Source organism: Capra hircus, chromosome 9, assembly GCF_001704415.2.
Source record: "Capra hircus breed San Clemente chromosome 9, ASM170441v1, whole genome shotgun sequence".
Classification (NCBI taxonomy): Eukaryota; Metazoa; Chordata; class Mammalia; order Artiodactyla; family Bovidae; genus Capra; species Capra hircus.
The window spans coordinates 11070658-11095820 of record NC_030816.1 but is presented as its reverse complement, the minus strand read 5'-3'; the positions used below and the strand labels follow the sequence as shown (position 1 = coordinate 11095820).

General features: G+C 42.2%; 1 protein-coding gene across 1 annotated transcript in view; it reads right to left on the bottom strand.

Moving 5' to 3' along the window:
• Positions 1-25163, bottom strand: part of SOGA3 (SOGA family member 3) — a 46848-nt gene that overhangs the window by 694 nt on the left and 20991 nt on the right. Inside the window, exons 5-6 of the mRNA XM_018052942.1 lie at positions 8710-8781; positions 1046-2227 (exon numbers count right to left, since the gene is read on the bottom strand). Coding sequence (XP_017908431.1) covers positions 1046-2227; positions 8710-8781 — 1254 coding nt within the window. The remainder of the gene's footprint in view (positions 1-1045; positions 2228-8709; positions 8782-25163) is intronic.

Sequence of the window (25163 nt, the reverse complement as noted above, 5' to 3'; positions counted from 1 at the left end):
TGTAAGCTCTCTTTTATGTGGTCACCTCTGACAAAATGCATTGGTTTTTGGCCACCATACCTGGCTAGAGGAGATCAGTCCAATTCATCAGATGTGCTTCTACAATTAGGCTGAAGGAAAAATGCTGGTTTTCCCTGTTCGGGAATAGTTATTACTATTTCTCTGAATTAGTGTTGCCTTGAGGCTAAAGTGTAACACTCCTTCCCCAGCCTGAGGGTCTTCTATAGAACACACAGTGATTTTCTCTAGAAATAAATATCATGTTACTTTGACTGGTGGTAGGTACAACAGCGGCTTTTATTTGCTCCTCTTGTAGGGAGGGCTCCAGACACAAAAGCATCTCTCTTTACCGCCGGTTCCCTGGTGGCTCAGCGGTAAAGAATCCGCCTGCCAATGCAAGAGACACAGGTTCGATCCCTGGATTGGGAAGATCCCCTGGAGAAGGAAGTGGCACCCCACTCCAGTCTTCTTGCCTGGGAAATCCCATGGACAGAGGAGCCAGGCGGGCTACAGTCCATGGGGTCACATAGAGTCGGACACGACTGAGCGACCACCACCAGTAGTTATGCATCAATACTGATCATTTAGTGATTTAAAAACACATTAAGCTTAATTTGAATCTCGGCTCAAAAACCACAGACCAGCAATTGAAGATTTCTATTTGGGATCTTCCTGCGGCAAAATCTATTCGAATCAGTAGAGTTAATACTGAAAATGTCGACCTTCAATGATAATGTATCTTAGAAATCCTTCCATCTTTATGCAAAAACTGGGGGAAGGGAGAGGTGGGTATCTGTCTCTCTGAAACAGATCAGAGAGGGAACAATTAACTTAGTAAGCGACTGGATGACGAAAACCTCAGGCCTGAGAAAGGACAGGGTGAAAGAACAATTGCGCCGTGGAGCTTCCAAGCCCAGAGAGGCTCTGAGCTGGGGTTTCCCTAAAGCGGGGCGTGGAGGTGGGTGCGCGGAGTCGCCCCTCCGGGGGCCGCGGCTCCGCGGACCAGCCTCGCCAGCGCCGTGGCTCGCAATAGGCAGAACTGTACCTGACTCACGGATATGGGCTCCTCGGCGCCGGCGTCGTCGGCGGACTTGGGCACCTCGAGGCGGTCGATGAAGGTCTGCAGCTCCTTGCGGAAGGCCTTCATCTGCGCGTTGATGCGGTAGAGCAGCTCGTGCTCGCGGATGCGGCTGCCGTCGTCCTCCTCGTCCATGAGTCCGAACAGGTCCCCGTTGGCCACGTAGATGCGCGCCTCGGTGATGATGGTGCTGGTGTCGGCGATGAGGCGGTCGATGGTCTTGCCCAGGCGCTCGGCCTCCGAGCGGATGTCCTTCATCTGCTGCCGGTCGGAGAAGCTCTTGGGCCAGGGCCCGGGCGGCGGCGCGGGGTAGAAGGAGCGGGTGGGCGTGAGGCAGCGGATGTTGCGCACCTCCTCCGAGTCGCTCTCGCCGCCGATGGGCCCTTCTCGCTTGCGATGCGGCGGCCGCGAGTCGTCGTCACTCTCCTTCTTGCCCGCGTCGCTCTCGGCGTCGCTGTCACGCGGGCTGCCGCGGATGCCCAGGTGCGAGGCCAGGTCGTAGCGCTGCATGTTGGACATGAGCACGCGGTTCTCGTACTGCAGCTGCATGACCTTGCCGCTGAGCTCGTTGATCTGCAGGCGCGCCGCCTTCAGCTCCTCCTGCAGGGCCTCGGTCTTGGCGCTGTCGTGGTGCCGCGCGCTCTCGTGGCCCCCGGACTTGTATTTGTACTTGTTGAGCTCCGCCGTGATGCGCTTGTTCTGCTCCTCCAGGTCGGCCACGTTCCTGCGCAGCAGCTCCGTCTCGTCCTCCACCAGCTGCAGGTGCTGCCGCAGCTCCGACAGGGATTCGCTCTGCTCCCTCATCAGGGGGTTGGCCGAGCCGTTGAAGTCGTCGCCCCGCAGGTCGTCCAGTTCCGCCTTCAGGCCTCGGTTCTCCACTTCCAGTTCCACGATCTTTCTGCCCAGGATGTTGGCTTCTTCCTCCACCAGCCTCAGCCGCAGCTTGAGCTCGGCTTCTCTGGTGCTGGGCGGACCCCCGGCTTCTCCTTTGGGCAAAGGACTGTCCAGATCCCCGTAAAAGGATCGGTACTTCTGGAGCTCGTGTTCGAATCTGTCCTTTTCTTTGTCAATCTTGGCCATTTTCTTTCTCATCAGAGCGGCTTCTTCCTTTACGAACTGCAACTGGCATTTCAGATCTTCATTGTCCTCCTCAATTGGGAAAAAGAAAAGGAAGGGGACAGGAGCTCATTTTTCATGTAAAGAAAGAAAACAGCCAGAAAGGGACACCTGCAGAAATCATTCCCTTTCCTTGTAATTTAAGATTTAATGAGACAGAGGGAGAGACAGAGACACAGATGGTGTATGTTCTCTTCAAATCATTTAAATTCTTTGGCAAATAAAAGATCAGGACAACATTATATCCTGAAAACAAAAAGAGAAGGGAATATAAGAAGAGAAAAACTGTGGTCATCACTGTTCACAAAATTATATGTTCCCAATGCATACAGCTGGTTTTGACTGTCATTTTCAACAATGTTCACTTTGGTTTGTTTTTCTTGGGGTTTGAATTCCCTGGACTGTAGTAAATATGAAAAACATTCCCTGGAAGGAAGATGTGGTTGGTATGCACTCCCTGCCATTTACTGAGCTCTGACTCTTAGCCAGAGTCTATAAAGTTCTCAACATATATGACCTAATTTAATGTGTAGAGTAAATTTAGGAGTAGGTATTACAACAACTGGTTTAAAGATGTTCATCAAATTGTTCAAGGTTACACTGCTATTAAGTAGCAGAGGACCAAGGTGAAATTTGAATTCAATTCTGACACTACGGCTCAGTTAGGTACATGATCACAGAGCCATACAGAAAATAATCTATCCTCTATCTTTATTCAAGGGAGAATTGTTTTTAAAGCCTTTAAAATAGGTAAAGTTTAACACAGGAATGGTCCATCCAAGAAGAAATTGGTTCCACCTAGATCACTTTTAAAATGGGATGTATTCCCATAAGTCTGAAATGGCTCGAACTGGTTCTGCCTGATGAGAGAATGATGGAGTAGATCTTACAGAACAGGGGTCCCCAACCTCTGGGGTCTGATGCTTGATTATCTGAGGTGGAGCGGATGTAATAATAATAGAAATAAAGTGCAATAGATGTTATGCATTTGAATCATTGTGAAATCATCCTCGCCCTCTATGCCCTTGTCTGTGGAAAAAATTGTCTTCCATGAAAACTGGTTTCTCTGATAGCTCAGTTGGTAAAGAATCTGCCTGCAATGCAGGAGACCTGGTTTGATTCCTGGGTCAGGAAGATCCTCTGGAGAAGGGACAGGCTACCCACTCCAGTATTCTTGCGCTTCCCTTATGACTCAGATGGTAAAGAATCCACCTGCAATGCGGGAGACCTGGGTTTGACCCCTGGGTTGGGAAGATCCCCTGGAGAAGGGAAAGGCTACCCCCTGCAGTATTCTGGCTTGGAGAATTTCATGGACTGTATAATCCATGGGGTCGCAAAGAGTCAGACACAACCGAGTGACTTTCACTTTCACTTTTCATGAAAACTGGTCCCTGGTGCCAAGAAGGTTGGGGACTGCTGCTATAGAAGTTGTTCTCACACATTCCTAGGCACTCTTCAAACCCTAATCATTAACTAAATGGAAAATTACAAACAAAAAAATGGAAATCAACTCTTTCTCTGAAAGCTAATATAAATGCACATTATAATGTTCACGGACATATTTCCCAAGGATGATTTCCCAAAATTCTCTTTTAAGCAGGCACTTTGGGCATATCTTGTGACTTTGGTGGACTCTGATTTCTTCATTTCAAAAAATGGGAACAAAAATGCCTTTCTTTTCCAGCACTGAGTCAGCTATGTTTGAGATGAATTCTGGTAAAAAATGTAGCAACCACGGAAGGTGAAGGTGAGGAGAATAACGAGCTTCTGCCAGGGATGCCTAGTAAATACAGGCCAGAGCTTTCCAGATGGAAGAGAGGCAGAGTAGGGCACAGGGCTCTTATGCTCCCGTCCACTAATGAGAATTAGTATGAAGGTCTGAGAGCTACGGAGCGTGCAGAGCCTTAATGTCACATTCTTTATATCATTACATCTTCACACTAGACCCACGAGGAAGGTGATATACAATATCTACTTTACAGATAAGGCAGCTTCACGGAAGAGCCCAAGTTAACGTGACAGAGCACATCTGTATTCAGACTGATTCTCAAAATCATGTTTTTCCACTGCACATGATGCCTCTAGAAATGATGTGCAAGAGGAAAAAAGGAGGACGATGAGTTAAAATAACAAAATCAGATGTGTTGGCTAGTATGCTTTCCTCTAGAAGGGGTTCACAAGAAAAGAGAGAAACCCAGAGAGATGAGAGAACCCCAGGAGCACAGTGAGAGAAAGGGGTTAAGAATATATGTCACAGGAAGATTAGATATGAGAATCCATTTCACCAAGAAAGAAAGAAGCTGCCTTGCAAGAGACTATGTGTGGGGGTCCCCTGGACTAATTCAGTGAGAATGAAACCAAGGACATGTTGTGTGTGTTAGTCACTCAGTCTGTCCAACTCTAGGCGATCCCATGGACTGTAGACCCCCCAGGCTCCTCTGTCCACAAGAGTCTCCAGGCAAGAATATTGAAGTGGATGGCCAAGTCCTCCTCCAGGGGATCTTCCCAACCCAGGTGTTGTACCTGGGTCTTCTGCATTGCAGGTGGACTCTTTACCATCTGAGGCACAAGCCTAAGGACATATCACAGTGTCTAATATCACATCAGCAGAAGAGTCAAAGATAACCCTGATGTTTTTGAGCTTAGGTGTCTTGATGGATTGTGTTGCCAATAACAGGAACAGAGACTGAACAAAGAGGATCAGCTTTTAGGGGAAGAATATGGATTTAAGTATATTAAAATGGTGCCTTTGAGGTGTCTCCGCAGAGGGATACGCAGTAGAAACATCTATCAATAGGAATCTCAGGCCCATGATTAGCAAGATTACAGCCCTGGACTTGGAGACAGCTTGGGCCCAGAGAGGAGGACATGAGGATGAGATGCACAGAGGTGATGGCTGAGGCTATTGCAGTGGCTTCAGAGGCAATCAAAGGGGAGAAGAAAAGAAAGGGAGACTGAAAAGAAATGATCAAAAGTTGGAGCCCGGAGCAGGACAAAGTCATTAAAGCCAAGAACTAGAAATAATGATTGAATAGAAAGGTGACCAACAATATGCATGCTGAGTATGCCTTTATCTAGACTAGGTTCTGTCAGGAAGTAGGAGTAGGTGAGATGGGGAAACCAGCTAGGCTGCATGTTCTGTCAAAGTCCTTGACTGCAAGGAAGGCCTTTAGTTGCTAGTTTTAAAAAAAAAAAGTTCACATAATCCTGCAGTTTGAATCTAACTAAAGCAGCAACAAAGTTTAATATATAAGTCATAGGTTGGAATAGAATGACAAGCAAATATAAAAGAGGAGGATATCCCATTTGTATATATGTAAACTCTCCTGTCCAAAGGAATGAAAACATTAAAAGTATGTTATGAGTTGGACACGTATTGCATGTAGCAACGTCATGAATCCTATTGTTAGGATCAAACAGACGCCATGACAGGCTTCAGGGGGCCAAGGTAGGCCTAAGTCTCCTTTACAGCGGGGCTGAGTTATTGCCAAGGAGGAGCTGAGATCATCCTCTGCCGGCGCCAGGACTCGACCAATCAGTGTACTCCCTGTAGCCTGGTTCAGGCTTATAAGGACAAGGATGAAAACCCCCTGAGAAAGCACGCGTGCGCGAAAATCTAGCCAATTAGATGCTAAGGAACGCTTGCAACCAATCCGCCCCTGCCAACTCCCTGTCTTTGTCTTAACCCTATAAATACTGCCGTAATTCAGGGCTGGGGCCCTTGCTCCACTCCACTGCGCTGGATGTGACTTGGGCCCTGGCTTGAGCTAGCAATAAATTCCCTTTTTGCATTTGCATTGCCGTGGATGTCTTGTTCTCAGTTCTGGGGATTGGGACCTTGGGTATAACACTGTATGTCAATGTGCCTTGCATCCTGTATGTCAGAATCCTGTATGTCAAGGTACCTTGTATCCTCATTTTGTAACCATTTGGAACTGGGCAGGGACATCCACTACGTAAACGTGAAATCATTAAATCAGAGATTGTATGGAAACTGCCCGGTTGAAATGTAACTGATCAGAAATGCTTGCTTCTATTTTCCACAACTAATGGCAGTCAAGAAACATTACAATGCTTTGAGATGCAAAGCAAGTTATCTCTCTCTTTTTTTTTTTTTTGTTTGTATGGTAAAGACTCACTCTTAAGAAGATACAACCATAAGAGGAAGGGGAACATTAAGATGATGAGGGTCCAAAGAAGAGAGCTGAGCTTAGCTTTAACTTAGCCATTTCTAGAGCTAAACTGCACTCTAATAAATTAACTCATTGGAAAAGACCTTGATGCTGGGAAAGACTGAGGGCATGAGGAGAAGGGGACGACAGAGAATGAGGTGGTTGGATGGCATCACTAACTCAATGGACTTGAGTTTGAGCAAACTCTGGGAGACACCGAAGGACAGGAAAGCCTGGTGTGCTCTCTAGTCCATGGGGTCACAAACAGTCAGACACAGCTGAGTGATTGAACAACAGCAACTCATTTAATCTGTGCAACAACTCTCTGTTATGGCCCCATTTTAAGGATGAGGAAACACAGGCATAGAAAGAATAACTTATCTAAGGTCATGTAGCTGGTTAGTGGCAGAGATTTCCATGTAGGCAACCCAGTCCTAAAGTGACTGTTTTTAACTGCTCTGCAAGACCATTTTTCAGTATATAAAGTCACTGTGCCGCTGGAGGAATATGTGGGGAATACATAAAGGAAAGTGAACAAAATGAAACACAAAGCTGTCCAATAGTAGCAGGTGGAACCGTATGAAACTGCCATTTGTGTAGGTCACAATCAACAGCATGTTGGCAATTTCATATGGCTCATCTAGAACAGGGGTACATGGAAGTATTCAAAAGTGTGTATTGATCCTACTCCAGAGTGCCGGACATTACACACTGATGAGCACAAGCTGAATAAGATGGTCCCTGGCCTCAGTATGGGGGCTTCCCTGGTGGCTCAGAGGGTAAAGAACCTGCCTGCAAGGCAGGCCCCAGGTCCCACTGAAAAGCTAATGAAAGCTGCACGTGTCTTTTGGAGAAAAGTGCCTACATGCACATGGAGTAGGGGTCCATAGAGCCAGGAACATGCACTTAAGGATTCCTGGATTAGAGAATATGGGTGAAAAGAACAAATAAACTTTAACACGGGAGGTATAAGAATAGGACAAACATAAGTTAAAAAAAATAAACTGTAGGTTAAAGCTGACTTGAGACTTTAAAGTAGGGAGTATAAAGCACCTTCTCCCTAAATGAGGTTGGGGAAGAAAATTGATGGATAAAATTATGGCAAGACAGAGTTAGAGAGTTGTGGCTGCAGAACATATATGAACTTAATAAGGGAGGATGAGACAGGTACAGACTGTAAAGAATCCACCTGCAATGCAGGAGACCTGGGTTTGATCCCTGGGTGGGAAAGATCCCCTGGAAAAGGGAATGACTACCTACTCAAGTATTCCTTGGACAGAGCAAAATCCCATGGACAGAGCAGCCTGGTGGGCTATAGTCCATGGGTTTGCAAAGAGCTGGACACGACTTAAGCAACTTAGCATGCATGCACAAGACAGTTACAAAAGGGAGATGACTTTGGTAGAAGACTTGGCATTCTAGAACTGCTGAGGCCTATAAATGTTCATGTCAGTAACAAGGGGAAAATGTACAGAGAGGGGCGAGAGAGAACAGGAAACTTAACAATTACTATGTTATGCTTTTAAAAAAGAGATCAACTTTTTCCAAATTTGAATATTTAAACATTGCTTTAGTTAAAATTATTACCAAATGAGAAAATACCTTGTAAGAATGATAAAAAAATATGCTATAGTATTATAGATCCCAGTTTACACCTTTAAAAATAAATATTTAGCCAAGTATTTTTAGTGAGCCATAATGTCATAGCTGCCCCTAAGTATCTCGTCTTCTGTTTTAAAATCTCCTTTATTACATCCACCAGCACCTCTGCTCACCATAAAAGCTAGGCTTTACTGTGGCTGTGTTTCTAAGGTTCTTAACATGCCCATGTTGAGGACATGTTTTAAGTTTTATTTTTATTCCTTCATTTCTTTTATTGGCTCCCCCAATCATGGTAGAGAGAATTACTTCATTCTGGGGCGCTCCAAAACCAACATGAGTCTCTCTTTTCCCTCTGCCATCTTTCCTACAACATTCCTTTCTTTCTCCTCTCCTGATACTATAGGAACAGCTATTCTGATGTCCTCATTAATTATGGGTGAACAAGATTAGCACCATGGGTATAGTTCTTAAATGCAGCAATGCATAAAGGGCTAATGACATTTTGCTATGTGATTACAATACAAAAGCAATAGTAACAGGGATGTTAGTGCTAGTTTTTTAAGCAAAGATACTGAATGTTTTATATTGCCTCCAGCATTTACAGCTACATAATGGATACACATAATGTAATTCTGTTTAACACAAGTATGTCTCGTTATTATGTCTACATATAGACGCAGCTTATCATTACGTACATTTAGAGGTGTTTGATGTACTAGTTGAAATTTTATTTCTACATACCTCTGTGGGAGTCTGCTGAGACTTTTTTTCAGATTTTGGCAAATCTTTGCTTCCTCTTCTCTTTAAAGATAGCTGAAACAAAGCATGAATAGGTTTAGTTTGATAAACTACACATTAAATTCAATTTTAGTTTTAAGAGTTCTAATCTCTTACGATTAAAAAAAAAAAACAAGCCAAATAAAAAGTTCAATAATCGTAAGAGAGGGAAAAAACCCAAGCCATATATATTTTACTTTGGATGGGAGTATATAGCACAATAGGAGAATAGCTGGCAATTATCATGTTGATCTGAGAAATATAGGAAACCTACTATTAAAAATGCAGGAAAGCAACTTGGAGAGAATTTAGATCAATAACTTAATATACTTATATTGCAAATGAAAGCAAATCCTTGTTATCATTCTACATCATTGAAGAAAAAAAAAAGAAAGTACTATTTCTGGTTGGACATAAGGTTGTTATAAGATTATCAAGACCAACTCTCAGTGGATTTATGTAGAATTTGAAGAATCTCACTCTTTCCTAATCACTCACTCATATAAACAAACATGATACACATGTTCATATCCACACTTACACATGTGTAATACAGTTGGGAGTGGTAGGGGTTACAGTGAAATGGAGGCATCATGCTTTTTCTAAAGGAGCAGGATGATGAGAAGGAATTAGAAAGGTAGGCTTTTTCAAAAGAAGCTGGAGATTTGGATAGTTATGTAAAATCTTCCATGTTTTACTTAACAGAAATTCAAACAAACAACACTTTGCAGGTCAAAAAAAAATACACATCGAGGCCAAATCCTCTGAGACCGGCAGTGTTTGATCTCTGGTGCTTGGTTCCATTTCTCACCACCAGTAAAATAAAGTCGTTCTGTATGAGTAATAATCCATGTGTATGAAAATCTATCATGTACCAAATATTGAGCTGGACACACAAGGATCAAACATATAATGTACCCACCATCAGTAAGTTCACAACCTGGCGAGGAAGACAGAGATACAAACGCAAACAATTTAGTACAAGTTGGCAAATGCCGTGCTTTAGGTTCTGTAACGAAGGGACTTTGTCTCAGTGTGGCATCTCCACCATGAAAATAAGGGTTGCCACACAGCAGATGTTGCGACAAAATATTTGCTGAGCTAATGAGTGAATGAGAAACATGAGATTCTGAGGTCAAAGAGGAGGATGGCGGTACAGGCTGACAGTAAAGGCAGGCTCGGTTTCTCAAAAGAACAGGCTTCATGAATTTGCCAAGAAGTGCAAGTTAAATTCCTCCCATGCTAATTTCTAACCCATTTCCAGTGCTAAACACAGGCATATGTTCCGGCTGCAACTGCTTTCATTCAGGATAAAACGGTAACTACGGAGCCAAATGAATAGTCTATGTGGTTACTTATTTCTCTTTTACAGAAATTCTCCGTGTTGCTTGTATGATTTTCTCAGAAGCTGTGGGGACTGATTCACCATAACCAAAAGTGATTTAGGAATGAAGCAGCAAAAACTGTCTCAAGAAAACCAGGAATACAGTGAGCCATCACTCGGGACTCGTGGAACCATCTGTATAGGGGCTATCTATGAAGATGTGCCTAAGTTCATTTTACTAAATATTTATGGAATGCTCTTAGTTTGAATTTATTCCATTTTATGTTTATCTAGTGCTTACTAACGTACTTTATAAGGTACAATAATAACACTAACACAGTCTCTGCTCATTATGATTTTCCTGATTTACTTGACAAATGGTCTGGGCAGTCTGCGATTTAATACTGTGGTGAAAGCAATGACAATGCAGAAGCAATATGAACTGGCATTGAGTACTAGTCATAGCAAACACAATTTTTTAAGTTGTAAATGATAAGGGGCTTCCCAGATGGCACTAGTGGTAAAGAACTTGCCTGCCAATGCATGAAACTATGAGATATGGGTTCAGTCCCTGGGTTGAGAAGATCCCCTGGAGAGCAGCCCACTCCAGTATTCTTGCCTGGAGAATCCCTGGACAGAGGAGCCTGGGAGGCTATGGTTCATAGGATTGCAGAGTCGTGCAACCCAGAGTCATTGCATGACTGAAGCATCTTAGCACGAACATAGATGGTAAAAATAAAGCTGAGAGAGGTTAACTAGATTATTTAAAGCAGTGGCTCTCCAAGTATGGTCCCCACAGTAACATCATCAGTGTCACTTGGAAACTTGTTACATGTGTAAATTCTCAGGACCCATCCCAGAGCTACTGAATCAGAAAGTCAAGAGATGGAGACCAGTGAGCCATGGTTGAGCCAGCTCTCCAGGTGATGCTGATGCATGATAAAGTTTGAGAAGCACTAGTCTAAAGTCACTGCTTGGTAAGTAGCAAAATCAGGCCTGGACCCAAGTCTTTCTGATTTTTTGTTGCTGTTGTCAGTCACCAAGTCGTGTCCAACTCTTTGTGACTCCATGAACTGCAACACCCCAGGCTTCCCTGTCCTTCACTAACTCCTGGAGTTTGCTCAAACTCATGTCCATTGAGTTGGTGATGCTATCCAACCATCTCATCATCTGTTGCCCCCTTCTCCTTTTGCTTCAATCTTTCCTAGCATCAGGGCCTTTTCCAATGAGTCAGCTCTTTGCATCAGGTGGCCAAGGTACTGGAGCTTCAGCTTCAGCATCCGTCCTTCCAGTGAATATTCAGGGATAATTTCCTTTGATATTTACTTGTTTGACCTCCTTGCAGCCCAGGGGACTCTGAAGAGTCTTCTCCAGTACTATAATTCAAAAGCATCAATTCTTTAGTGCTCAGCCCTTTTTATGATCTAACTCTCACCTCCATACATGACCACTAGAAAAACCATAGGTTTGACTATATGGACCTTAGTCGGCAAAGTGATGTCTTTGCTTTTTTAATATGCTGTCTGGTTTTATCATAGCTTTCCTTCTAAGGAGCAAGCATCTTTTAATTTCATGGCTGTGATCACCATCCATGGTGATTTTGGAACCCAATAAAATAAAATCTGTCACTGCTTCCACTTTTTCCCCTTCTGTTCATCATGAAGTGATGGGACCAGATGCCATGATCTTAGTTTTCTCAATGTTGAGTTTTAAGACAGCTTTTTCACTCTCCTCTTTTACTCTCATCAAGAGGCTCTTTAGTTCCTTTTCACTTTCTGCCATAAGAGTGGTATCCTCTGCATTATCTGAGGTTGTTGATGTTTCTCCCAGAAATCTTGATTCCAGCAAGCTTGATTCTGATCTTTATTATTATTTACTAGATCACAAAGAAGAAAGGCTTAATCCAGCCTAGGGCTGGAGATGGAATGGGGAGCTAGAGATGATTTCCAGAGAGAAGTAGAATCTTATCTTGACTCTGGTAGATGAGGAGTAATACAGCATGGCACCCCACTCCACTGCTCTTGCCTGGAAAATCCCATGGACGGAGGAGCCTGGTAGGCTGCCGTCCATGGGGTCGCTAAGAGTCAGACATGACTGAGCGATTTCATTTTCACTTTTCACTTTCATGCATTGGAGAAGGAAATGGCAGCCCACTCCAGTGTTCCTGCCTGGAGAATCCCAGGGACGGGGGAGCCTGGTGGGCTGCCATCTATGGGGTCGCACAGAGTCAGACATGACTGAAGCGACTTAGCAGCAGTAGCAGCAACACAGCCGAAGATGGAGAGGAAAGGAAAGAACAAAGCATTCCATGCAGAAAGACCATTGCTGGGACAGAGATATTTGGGATGGCTGTAATAAAGTGTGAGGAGAGGGTGACATGGGATTTACTACCAGATCTTGAAGGACATTGAATAAAGCTTCGATTTTATTTCAGGAAGGTCAAACTATTGTCCTGAGGTCAATTAGGACAATTAAGAGGTCTAATTACTAGTTTATTACATTTCATTAGTAAATTAGAATTATTAATTAATGATTTAATTACATTATTAGGTTAATTGAATTTAATTGTTCAATCAAGTTATTAGTCTTTTAAAGGAGTGTCCATAATCAGACTGTCATAGAAGAAATACAAAGACACAAAGGAAGCAGTCCAAATGACCATAAAGTAAAGGGATGACATGCAAGGGAAATGAGGGAAAGCATGCTCTAGTTCTGAGAACTTTTGGTGGGGGAAGTGGGGAGGTCTTTGTTTTTTATTCACTACATAGATATAATATTTGTTGACTTCTAGCCTAATATACTGGAGAAGGAAATGGCAACCCACTCCAGTATTCTCGCCTGGAAAATGCCATGGATAGAGGAGCCTGGCAGGCTATAGTCCACGGGGTCGAAAAGAGCTGGACACAACTAAGCAACTGTGCATGCAGGCACAGCGTATACAGGGGATCTTCCCAACCCAGGGATTGAACCCGGGTCTCCCGCACTGTAGACAGACACTTTGCCGTCTGAGCCACCAGGGAAGTCCTCATATGGTACTATACGGCTATACAGATAGGATTGGGAAATATTTCACTCTCCCACCAAAGGGCTAACTATTTATGATGGTAAAAAGAATGCAGATGATTAACTAAATCAGTAGACAGAATTAACTCCATTTATTAATGAAGAACAAAAAAAAGATGGAGAGAGGGAAAAAACAGCTATGATTCTCTCTCTCTCTCTTTTTTTTTCCTGTTTTTGGCTGTGTCCCTCAGCTTGTACAGCTTCCCTGGTGGCTCAGATGGTAAAGAATCCACCTGCAACGAACTGGGTTTGATCCCTGGGTTGGGAAGATCCCCTGGAGGAAGGCATGGCAACGTACTCCAGTATTCTTGCCTGGAGAATCCAATGGACAGAGGAGCCTGGCAGGCTACAGTCCATGAGGTCGCAAAAAGTCAGACCCAACTGAGCAGCTAAGCATAGCTCAGCTTGTAGGATCTTAGTTCCCAGCCAGGGATTGAACCTAGGCCCTTGGGAGTAAAAGCACAAAGCCTTGGCCACTGGACCACCAGGGAATTCCCTATGACTCCAGATCTGGGGAAATCAAAGAAAATCACCCAAGAGGGCTGATATTTGAAGGATACATGACATTTCAACAGAAATAAAACCAAGTAAGCAACAAGGGCAAAGATGTGGAGAAATAAGTGTGCTTTATAGATTTGCTGACTTCTGAAAGGAAGTGATGGAGGTAGAGACTCTGGAGAGATGAAGTATAATGCTTCAGGGATTGAGGTCAGCATGTGGAGGTAAGAAATTCACACTTTATCCTGCGGGCAATGTTAAAATGAGCCCTCTGAATTAATATAGGAGAAATGCTGAAACTAGACCATCTTTTCCTAAGAGGCATTTTCTATTTTACTTTTATTTAAATATCACTCAAGTGGGATGTCAAACTCAAATAGAATTCTGAGTAAAGGTTTCCCCCTGAATAAAAATATATTGCCTTTAAGGCACGTCTAGGGCCACACATACCTTTAAGTAGCACATTTAAATTTTCAATAAATATTTGACCACCTTTTCATATTCAGGTAAGTTTTTTATTAACTTCCTGAGTCCAGTGAAACAAAGACAAGAGATTCGCTTGGGTAGAGAAAGCTGGAAAAAAAAGTTGAGTCTAAACAGTCTCTTTCCTATGAGGATAACATTTTGTCACCTTCCTCCACCCCCCAGCATCCTTTCCCATCTTCATGGACTAAATCTAGGAACCTCTACAAGGGGACCAGTTCGGGAAGCTAGAGCTAAATCTCATATTGATTCTCAAAGTAGGCACTTCAGGTGACTCTCTAGAGAAATATACTGAAATCATGTCTTCTCCACATCATAATTCTTTGCATTCCCATCCTCAGCTATCCAAAAGACTGAAATTCTTTTTATCCATGTCAAGGCCAAGAATTAGTTTTACCAAAAATTGTTTGCATTGCAATTATATAATTTGGACTTGTGTTCTAAGATGTTTCAAGACTGACTTCCTTCAGCAATTAAAATTTGGATCATTTCTTAATATGCGGCATCTTTGTGTTTGTAGGATATTAAACAACAGAGAAGAACTTGTCTAAAATTCTATTTTTATACATGTTATATGCATAAACATGTATTTTTATACATGTTATATGTATTTTTATACATATTATATGTATAAAAATCTTGTTTTTAAATTAAATTAAAGAGAGGTCTGTTTGCATAGCAATTAAATTAAGAAGGAAACCATAAGTGTATTAATATAGGATTTGTGTGTGTGTTAGTTACTCAGTGGTGTCCTACTCTTTGCGACCCTATGGACTGCCGCCCACCTTCGGGAGGGCTGCCCAGGCTCCTCTGTCCATGGAATTTTCCTGGCAGGAATACCAGAGTGGGTTGTCATTCCCTTCTCTAGGGGATCTTCCTATTTCAGGGATTAAACCCAGGTCTTTCGCATTGCAGGCAGATTCTTTACCATCTGAGCCACAAGGGAAACCCAATATAGGATTTACGGAGCACTAAATGTGTGCCACATACTTCTCCAAATACTTGATATGTTCCCACTCATTTAATCTTACCCATCTTAGGAATTTGCCACCATCATCTGAAGCAAACAAGAGGTAAATCTCTCAGCTTGTGTTAGAGCCAGGATGTATGTTATCCAGCTCACAACTCTTGCTCTGAACAGATACATTACATCCCACTGCTACTCCAAAAGAATTAAAATACAGAGTTATATTATTTCTGGGCATATCCTTCTGCATGCTATTACACCATGGCTCCAGCTGCCAGAGGTTTGGGGCACTGGTCTATAGCGATTACACAGGAGCAATGTATTTTCCTATTTATTTTCAACATAGGAGTCGGCAAAAGCGACATATACACCCATTCATTCTCACAGTCATCTAGTAAATGCTTGTGACTTCAGGGCAACATCGGAAGTGAGGCACGAGGATTTCTGACCAAAATCTAAGCAAAACTGAAAGCGGCAGGAAGTCTGGCTGAATGTTTGTGTCTCCTCGAAATTCCTGTCTTGAAATCCTAAAGCCTAAGCTGGTGGTGACAGGAGGTGGGGCCTTTGGGAGGTGCCCAGATCATGAGGGTGGAGCCTTCAAGAGTGCCCTTATTAAAAAGACTTCGGGCTTCCCGGGTAGTTCAGTGGTAGAGAATCCGCCTGCTAATGCAGGAGATGCAAGGGACCCGGGTTCGATCCCTGGGTTGGGAAGATCCCCTGGAGAAGAAAATGGCAACCAACTCCAGTGTTCTTGCCTGGAGAATTCCATGCACAGAAGAGCCTGGTGGGCTGCAGTCCATGGGGTCTCAAAAGGGCTGGACGTGACTTAGCATGCACAAAGCCAAATGCAGACAGAAAAGAGACACCACAGAGCTCTCGAGCCTCTTCAGTCATGTGAGTATCCTGGTCTGTGACCTGGAAGAGGGTTCTCACCCAGCCATGCTGCCACCCTGATCTTGAACTTCCAGCATCCCAGACTGTGAGAAATAAATTTCTGCTTTTTATAAGCTAACCAAGCTAACCAGCCTGTGGTATTTTTCACAGCAACACAGTTTGGAGGAAAACAGGTGTGGCTCAGGTCACAAGAAGTCCTCCTCCCTCCCTTGCATTGACTGCATCCTTGACACCTGGCAGAGGAGAGGCAGGTGGGAGTACCCAGAGCTCTTGCCCAAGACCACATCCTCCGCCCTCTCCCCTAAACAAATGAGGCAGGGTCCTAAGCTTTCTGGGGCTTCCCTGGTGGCTCAGCTGTAAAGAAGCCACCTGTAACGGAGGAGACTTGGGTTCAGTCCCTGGGTCAGGAAGATCCCCTGGAGAAGGGAATGGTTACCCACTCCGATATTCTTGCCTGGGAAATCCCATGGACAGAGGAGCCTGGTGGGCTATAGTCCATGGGGTCGCAAAGAGTCAGACACAACTTAGACACTTGAGCATGCACACACACTACCAAGAAGCTGGTAGGTTAAAGCAAAATAATAAAAATAAGTTCACTTTAAAAATTCCATTTAAAGCTTAGCAGGGCTTCCCTAGTCACTCAGTGATAAAGAAGCTGTCAATCTAGGAGACATAGGTTTGATTCCTGGTCCAGGAAGATCCCATTTGTTTGCAGCAACTAAGCCTGTGTGCTACAACTATTGAGCCTGTGCACTAGAGCCCAGGAATCTCAACTATTGAGCCCACATGTGCCAAATATTGAAGCCCTGGAGCCTGTGCTCCACAGCAGGAGAAGCCACACACTGCAGCTAGAGAAAAACCCAAGACCCAGCACGGCCAAAAAATAAACAATAAAAAAGGAAAAACAGCAAAGCTTAGAAAAACAAAATGTCTCTACTTTTTCAACAAAAGACTGAAGAGCAAAAATATGTATGAGCTGAAAAGTATTTAAAATGGGACATATGATACACCTTTGTTCTGTTCTAATACTTCTAAAAAAAATTTTTTTTTAACCTATTCATTTTTCCAGAGTGATAAATTAAGATTCTAGGTCTTAAAATCATTTTGTAAAGATTATTTGGTCCCAACAGTCTTTAATGGCCTATCTGCCTTTATGGCTTCAACTTATCAGCATCTCTTCAACAATTTCTCCTCTATCCCTGGCCCTGGAAGTCCCCAGAGTCTTGACACTCTTCTCCAAATTCCTTTTTTTTTTTTTTTGGCAGTGTGGCATGCCCTGCAGGATCTTTGTTCCAGACCAGAGATCCAATCTGCACACCCCTGCAGGGGAAGGATGGAGTCTTAACCCCTGGATGACCAGGGAAGTCCCCAAATTGCTCTCTTAAGTGACCTTTGCCCTCAGTCATGCAAGGAACCAAGTTAATGGCTCTCCTGACTCTTTCACTTGCCCTAGGCTTGGGGAAACAGCAATGTGGTAATTCTGATGTGAACTAAGTTGGTTTCCATGTAATATAATTCACCAGGGTTCTACAAAACATAACCTGGAAATGATGGGCATAAAGGAACCTACCTTTGGGCTCCAACCAGTGTCTCTTATACATCAGATCTAAGACTTTATTAGTGATTAAGGCTTTCCATAGTAAAAACGTTTACAAAGCTGACTGTATTTTTCCCTTCCCAGTAGACAGCCCATTTGCAATGTGTTCCCTTTAAGAGGCAGAGTCTTTCTGTACCTGTTCAAACTAGATTGGCCTTGTGACCTGCTTTGACCAATAAAATATAGTAGGAATAAAATGTGGTAGAAAAGAGGACAAGCTAATTCTGACTCTACCCTCAAGAGATCTTGCTCATTTCTGCTCATTTTCTGTTGGTTTCATGCTGTCCCATATGACAGTCTGGGATAATGTGCTAGATGGAAAGAGTCACGTGGCCCAGTTATTTTCTATGGTCCTAGTCAATATCCAGCCAACTCCTAGAAGCAGAACCTCCCAACTGACTGGCAGCTGACCACAAATATGTTCGGAGACCCAACTGAGACCAGAATAATCTATACAGAGAGCAAAATAATTGGGCAAATAAATGATGGTTGTTTAATGCCGCTAAGTTTTGTGATAGTATGTTACATATAAAAAGCTATTTCATTTACCAAATGTTTTTCACCATTGAAATTGAAAAATGATTCAGTTGAGTTTAAAAAAACAAATCCTTTATTCAAACCCCAGAAAAACAAAAGACATATGTAAGCAGCCAGGAAAAAATGTTGAAGGGAGGGTCAAAAAACATAGGAAAAAATAAAACTCAATATACTTTCTTTGTTCTTCCCTTCCCCCTACTTGTGTCAGTATTTTGATTCCATAAAATATTTTTTTAATAAAACTGAGTTTTAGATAAGTTATCATAAAAGCTCACCTTCCAGTTTTAAAATGCAGATACTTCTCTTAAGATGCTTCTTTTCATAAAAGAAGGTGTTTAATTAGCACCAAAGGTGTGATACAAGTTAAATGCTAATAAAGTTCATCCTAACAGTCAAGCTTAATACAGGGTCTGGCTCAGCATATTTTTGAAATACTTCTTCTATTTGAACTTAGTTTTTATTCTTCTTTTTAAAGCAGTGATGTATATATCTTTACAGTGCTTCCCTGGATTCAGGTTTCTAATTTATATCTGTCCCTTTTATTTGTCCTTTTGTTTCTATCATCTTCTTAGGCAAGGCAAGAAAAGAAATCTTGCAAGACGTCCTAATTAAGTCAATGTACAGAGTTGAAACATAAAAAAATTCAAGGAAAGCTGTACTGAGAAAATTCTCAATTGTATTTTAAGGACTGCAGCTGCTGCTGCTAAGTCACTTCAGTCGTGTCCAACTCTGTGCGACCCCGTAGACAGCAGCCCACCAGGCTCCCCCGTCCCTGGGATTCTCCAGGCAAGAACACTGGGGTGGGTTGCCATTTCCTTCTCCAAATTTTAAGGACTAGTTTTCCCAAACTTCTACTGCTTGCTATTTTCAAAGGCCAGAATTTAGGAAAGAAGAGAAGAGAGAAAAAGAAATTGATATATTCTGAGAAAAAACTTTGGAAGGTTTGGGAAAGAAAGCTAATCAACAATTTAAAGCTGAGATTTGTTCCCAGGGGAAAACAAACAAACAAACAAACAATAAATAAAAAACGGAATTTTTCATTCTTGGGGAACATGGTGATCTGAGTATTATCAGAGGTACCCGTCGCAGTGGAGAGGTGTATGCGGATACGGAAGTGTATGTCACAGAGGCAGAGCTCCGCATCTGCAAGAATGAGTCTACCCTCTTCTGTCGGAAGGTTACTTATTTTCTTCTGTCCCATAAGCCCAGGCCCCATTCCTATCTTCTGAGTTACTAGGCTTCCAAACTTATTTTTTCCTTACCTCCAGTGAATGCCTAAATAAACCCTTTTAAAAGCTGGAGATGTTAGCTTTCTGCTCTAACTACTTCAAGAAAGAAAGTGAAAGTGAAGTCGCTCAGTCGTGTCTGACTCTTTGCGACCCGGTGGACCACTGTAGCCCACCAGGCTCCTCCCTCCATGGGATTCTCCAGGCAAGCATACTGGAGTGGGTTGCCATTTTCTTCTCCAGGGGATCTTCCCAACCCAGGGATCGAACCCAGGTAACTACTTCAAACCAAAGCCAAATTGAAATAGCTAGGAAGGTGGGGTCATGCATATTCTTCGCTATTTTAAGGTTTTCTTTTAATTTTTAAAATTTTTATTGGAGTATAGTTGCTTTACAATGTTGTGTTAGTTTTTGTTGTACAGAAAAGCGAATCAGTTATGCATAATCCATACTTGCATACATGTATTCCCTCTTTTTGAGATTTCCTTCCCGTTGAGGTCACCACAGAGCACAGAGCAGAGATCCCTGTGCTATGCAGTAGGTTCTCAATAGCTATCTATTAGTTATCTATTGTTTGTTTTTTTAAATAAAATAATCCAGTGAATTTTCTTTTCCTTGGTTCCTTCATCCTTCTCCCTTTGTGGTCCTGTAGATATTTACAGCAGAGGTCAGATTGGCCGTAGGGGAGTAAAAATTCTTAATTGCCAAGGAACATCAATGCCTGAGCTTTGTAGAACATGCTATCAAACCGGACCACCAATGAAAGGGAAAACATTTGAACCTTTGCCTATATGGGAATCAGGGTTATCTCTTCAGGGCCACATGGCTTTGAATGGCTCTAGATTTGCATAGCGTCTTTCCTTTTATAAAAGTCATTCTTTGTTGCCAGTCATCAGCACTTTAGATCTCTTCTGCTTCCTTCCTAGCATATTGCTTGTTATTAGCGCTTAAATGTTGTTAGATTGAAACCCACTTTCCATAATTAGCACAGTGAAATTTAGGTAAGGCAGAAACTTGAAAAGCAAAATACTGAACTCAATTCCAGAAAATTCAGAAGATCTGAAGGAACATGGACTATCAGAAGGGAAAAAAAAAGAAAAACGAATGTTTCTCTTATTAATGGGATGTGCTTACTACAGAACTAGAGGAAACGAAATTGGGAGGAAACTTGAGATAATACTGTAATAGTGGGGGCTTATAAAACCTCTGTGAAAAACATCCCTTTAAAAAGTTAAGTTTGGACTCAGTAATTGCCTGCCTTCCATTGTATTGTGCTTTCTATCATATGATCAAACTATCTCCCAGGTCCTTAGGGGGAATTAGTGTCTATATTCTCTAAGCTACTTGAGGATATTCAAGGGACTCAAGGCTACTGGTGAGAGATTTTCTGGTACTAAAATCTCATACACCATTGAAGAAATCCTCTTTTGATGCAGGGTATAGGTTCTTAGAGGGTCTTCCAAGTTATTAATACAGCAATAAACTGATCCCAAAGCAAAATCACCTTGCATTAAAAAAGCAAAGTCAATATGATAATAGTGTTGATTATTATTCTCTGATACACATATTCCATATTACACTTGGACAGGTATACCTTAAAAAGGCCTAAGAAAGTCCCACACAATCAAACAGATACAGGACTGGAGGCTTTCTCATTTGAGACTTTTTTTCAAACCTGAGAGCCTGGTTAATGACTTTTGAAATAATAATCATTAAAAAATTATTGTATGTCTTAGATACTTGATCCACTGTAAATGTATGATTACTAAGCTATGAAAGTCATCAGCAAATGCAGATTTATATTCCCTTCTAAATTGCCCTTGTTAATGAATTGAGTTCTAAGCACCACTGCATTTAGCAATTAAAATTCATTTAGAAAATTATAGCTGGGCAGTGAAGGCAGTTTCTTATGGCTTTTCTCTCTAATAGGGCAAAGAAAAAAATTTCAGCCAGCATTTGTAAATTAAAATAACAATTTTTCCAGTTTTTATATTGTGTATCAACCAGCTTCTACTTAATGTAGTTTGATTTTAACATCATTTTGTATACACTTTAGAGTCTTGTAAGAAACATGCTTGAAGTACCATTAAGATGACAGGATACTAAGGATGGTATTGCATAGGTGCTTTAAAATTGTTCTTTACACAATCACACATTTAGATATTTCGTGATAAAACTTCAAAGGTCAGTGTGTGTGCTGTGGTTAGTCACTCAGTCATGTCCCACTCTTTGCAACCCCATGGACCATAGCCAGCCAGGCTCCTCTGTCCATGGAATTCTCTAGGCAAGAATACTGAAATGGGTTGCCATGCCCTCCTCCAGAGGATCTTACTGACCCAGGGATAGAACCCAGGTCTCCTGCATTGCAGGCAGATTCTTTACCCGCAGAGCCACCTGGGAAGCACTTCAAAGGTTACAGTATTCAGTAAGTCCCGAAATGCACTGCAGGGCAGTAGAAGCAAGGTTCTAGGGTAATTCCTGGATCAGATTATAAAAGCGATAGCCCACAGTTGTGCTTTAAAAATTTTGGAATTAGTTGCTAAATTTTAAAGGTTAGGGTTAGGGTTTCCGCTTTAAAAATGAAGATTTCCAGTTTCATTTGAAAAATTAGAAGACCTGGTAAAGTTGGGCCTTGATTATGGAGGGGCAACCATGGGCTGGAACCAAATATTGAGACAGACACACAATATCCAGTTAGTCCCATCACCCTTACCACAGACAACTTCACTCATTCATATAACCTGTTTGATCCCTAGTAACAGAGAAAAGTTCAAAGTCTGCCCTGGAACGCTAAGGTCACATATGTGGAAGGAGCCCAAGAAACTCAACCTAGACCCTGCCTGTACTTTTCTAGTAGTTTGCTTCTACAGAAGGCAATATAATCCCTTCACAAAGGACTCTAATGGATAAAATACCTTTATTTTTATCTCAAATCTACTTAAAGTAGAAATCATTTAAAGCAATTCAAAAATAAATCCACTTTATCTTCTATACTATACCCTTTCACTTAGAAGAAAGTGATTACATCTCAACTGTTTTCTTCTCTAGGCTGAATATACTGCTCATGCATGCATGTTAAGTCAGTTCAGTCATGTCTGACTCTTAGAGACCCTACGAACTGTAGCCTGTCAGGCTCCTGGGTCCATGGGATTCTCCAGGCAAGAATACTGGCATGGGTTGCCTTGCCCTCTTCCAAGGAATTCTCCTGACCTGGGATCGAACCATGTCTCTTATATCGCCTGCATTGGCAGGTAGGTTCTCTACCACTAGCACCATCTGGGAGGCCACATACTGTCCAAAGTGTGTTAATTGCTCAGTCATGTCTGACTCTTTGCGACCCTAAGGATTGCAGCCTGCCATGTGATTCTTCAGGCAAGAATACCAGAGTGGGTTGCCATTCCCTTCTCCAGGGAATCTTCCCAACCCAGGGATCAAACCCAGACCTCCTGCACTGCAGGCAGATTCTTTACTGCCTGAACCACCGGGGAAACCCCATGTACTGCCCAGTTCTTCATCATATGACATGATTTCATGTCTAGTTTATGGTCAGCTTAATTCCCTAAACTTTTCTTTGTGTAAATAGCTATGAATATATTTCTCTCTTTTTTTGTATTTGTAGAAATTTAAAAAACCAAATGGTAAGATCACATTTATTCATATTACGTTTGATTATTAATTTGGGTTCATTCCTCTAGGATATTAACAATTTTTATTCTTTCATTACCTGTATTTTCCTTGATAGCTATAAGAGGGTTCTGCCTACATATTGTTTTATTCAAGTATAATAGATATTTACTAGATATGCAGTTGAAATAATGTGAAAATATTTATATTTCTTATACTCTTTTGGAATAGGCCAAAAAGACGAATGTCTACTGCGCATGCTAAGTCACTTCAGTTGTGTCCAGCTCTTTGAGGTCCTATAGACTGTAACTGACCAGGCTCCTCTGTCCATGGGATTCTCTAGGCAAGAATACTCGAGTAGGTTGCCATGCCCTCCTCCAGAGGATCTTTCCGACCCAAGGATCGAACCCACATCTATTGCAGCTCCTGCACTGTAGGCGGATTCCTTACCACTGAGCCACTAGGGAAAATCCTCTCAAGAAGGGGATGTCTACCCACCCACTCCAGCATTCTTTCCTGGAGAACTGCATGGACAGAGGAGGGTGGTGGACTGCAGTCCATGGGGTTGCAAAGAGTCAGGCATGACCGAGCAACTGACACTTCCACTTACTTCCTTTACTCTGGTACTGGCTACTCTGTAATAATGAAATGTCTACTAGCTGCCAGGAATTGGGTTGGAGTTGTGCGTATCAAGTTGCACCACAGCTTTGGATCTGAGTACTGGCAGTGAGAAGGACTACGGAAAAGTTACACAGTGTCTTGAGCCATGATGGAATAGAAAAAGAAAATTTGATATTCAGTGATAACACTTTTTAAAAAGAAACCAAAATTAGAAAAAGAGATGAAAGTGTATGGGACGAAGACATTTCAACAGGTAGAGGATAGTTTTTCCCATGAACAGGGCTGGTGCAATTGGAACTCCACGTGCAAAAAGATGAATTTAGACACCTAAATCTCATGTTCAATGTTTAATAAAATAGCTATAATAAAAAAGATAGAAAATAAACGTTGGTGAGGATGGTGTTAAGTTGGAACCCTCCCCCATTGATGAGCCTATCTCTAGAGGTGTTGATGGTTTCCAAGTGTTGCTAGTCTTCTCTGAATGCCTAGCCAGCTTTAATTAAAACTGTGTGCATACTCAGTCACTCAGCTGTGCTGGACTCTTTGCAACCCCAAGGACTGTAGCGTGCCAGGCTTCTCTGTCCATTGGATTCTCCCGGTAAGAATACTGGACTGGGTTGCCATTTCCTCCTCCAGGGGATCTTCCCCACCCATGTCTCTTGCATCTCCTACACTGCAGGTGGATTCTTTACCTGCTGAACCATCGGGGAAGCCCCAAATTAAGAGTATGTTCCCTCAATCCTACCCACACCACTGTGAGTAATCCTATTCATTTGCGCCATCTAGGGCAAATTTTATTTCCTACTGAAGCACACTGATTGATACAAAGGGTAAAGAAAAAATACCCAGAAACATGCAGAGAGAAAGTAATTTGATACACAAAGGAATCAAAATCAGGATCAATCTCACACTCCTCCACTGCAAGACAAATGACAAAAGCTAATGGAACAAAATATGTAATATGAATGTGAAAAAAATTCACACATAACATGGAAAAAAATTTTGACTTAAAAATTTCATTCTGCCATTCCTATGTAAAATCAAGCAAATGCTATTTTCAGAAGTGCAAAGTCTCAGAAAATAAAATATCTACAAACTTTCCTTGAAAAAAAAAAAGCCAAGATCATTATCTAATCAACTTAAGATGATACACAATTGAGGTCTCAGAAACATAAAGTTGTGGTTTAAAATCACTGACAATAAGTACTGAGATTGAATATACAGAATTGTTTCTATGACTATATAATTACACAGGAAGCAAAGATATTCTTTAAATTGAAACTTGATACTGTAACAATGAATACTTTAATAGTAATCTCATTCTATAATCCCATTTTAAATTAACAGAGACAGTAGGTGGTTCAGATGGTAAAGAATTCTCCTACAATGGGAGAGACCTTGGTTCAGTTCCTGGGTTGGTAAGTTACCCTGGAGGAGAGCATGGCAACCCACTCCAGTCTTCTTGCCTAGAGAATCCCCATGGACAGAGGAGCCTGGCGGGCTATAGTCCATGGGGTCACAAAGAGTTGGACATGACTGAGTGACTAAGCACAGCACAGAAAATAATCCAAGGGACTGTAATAA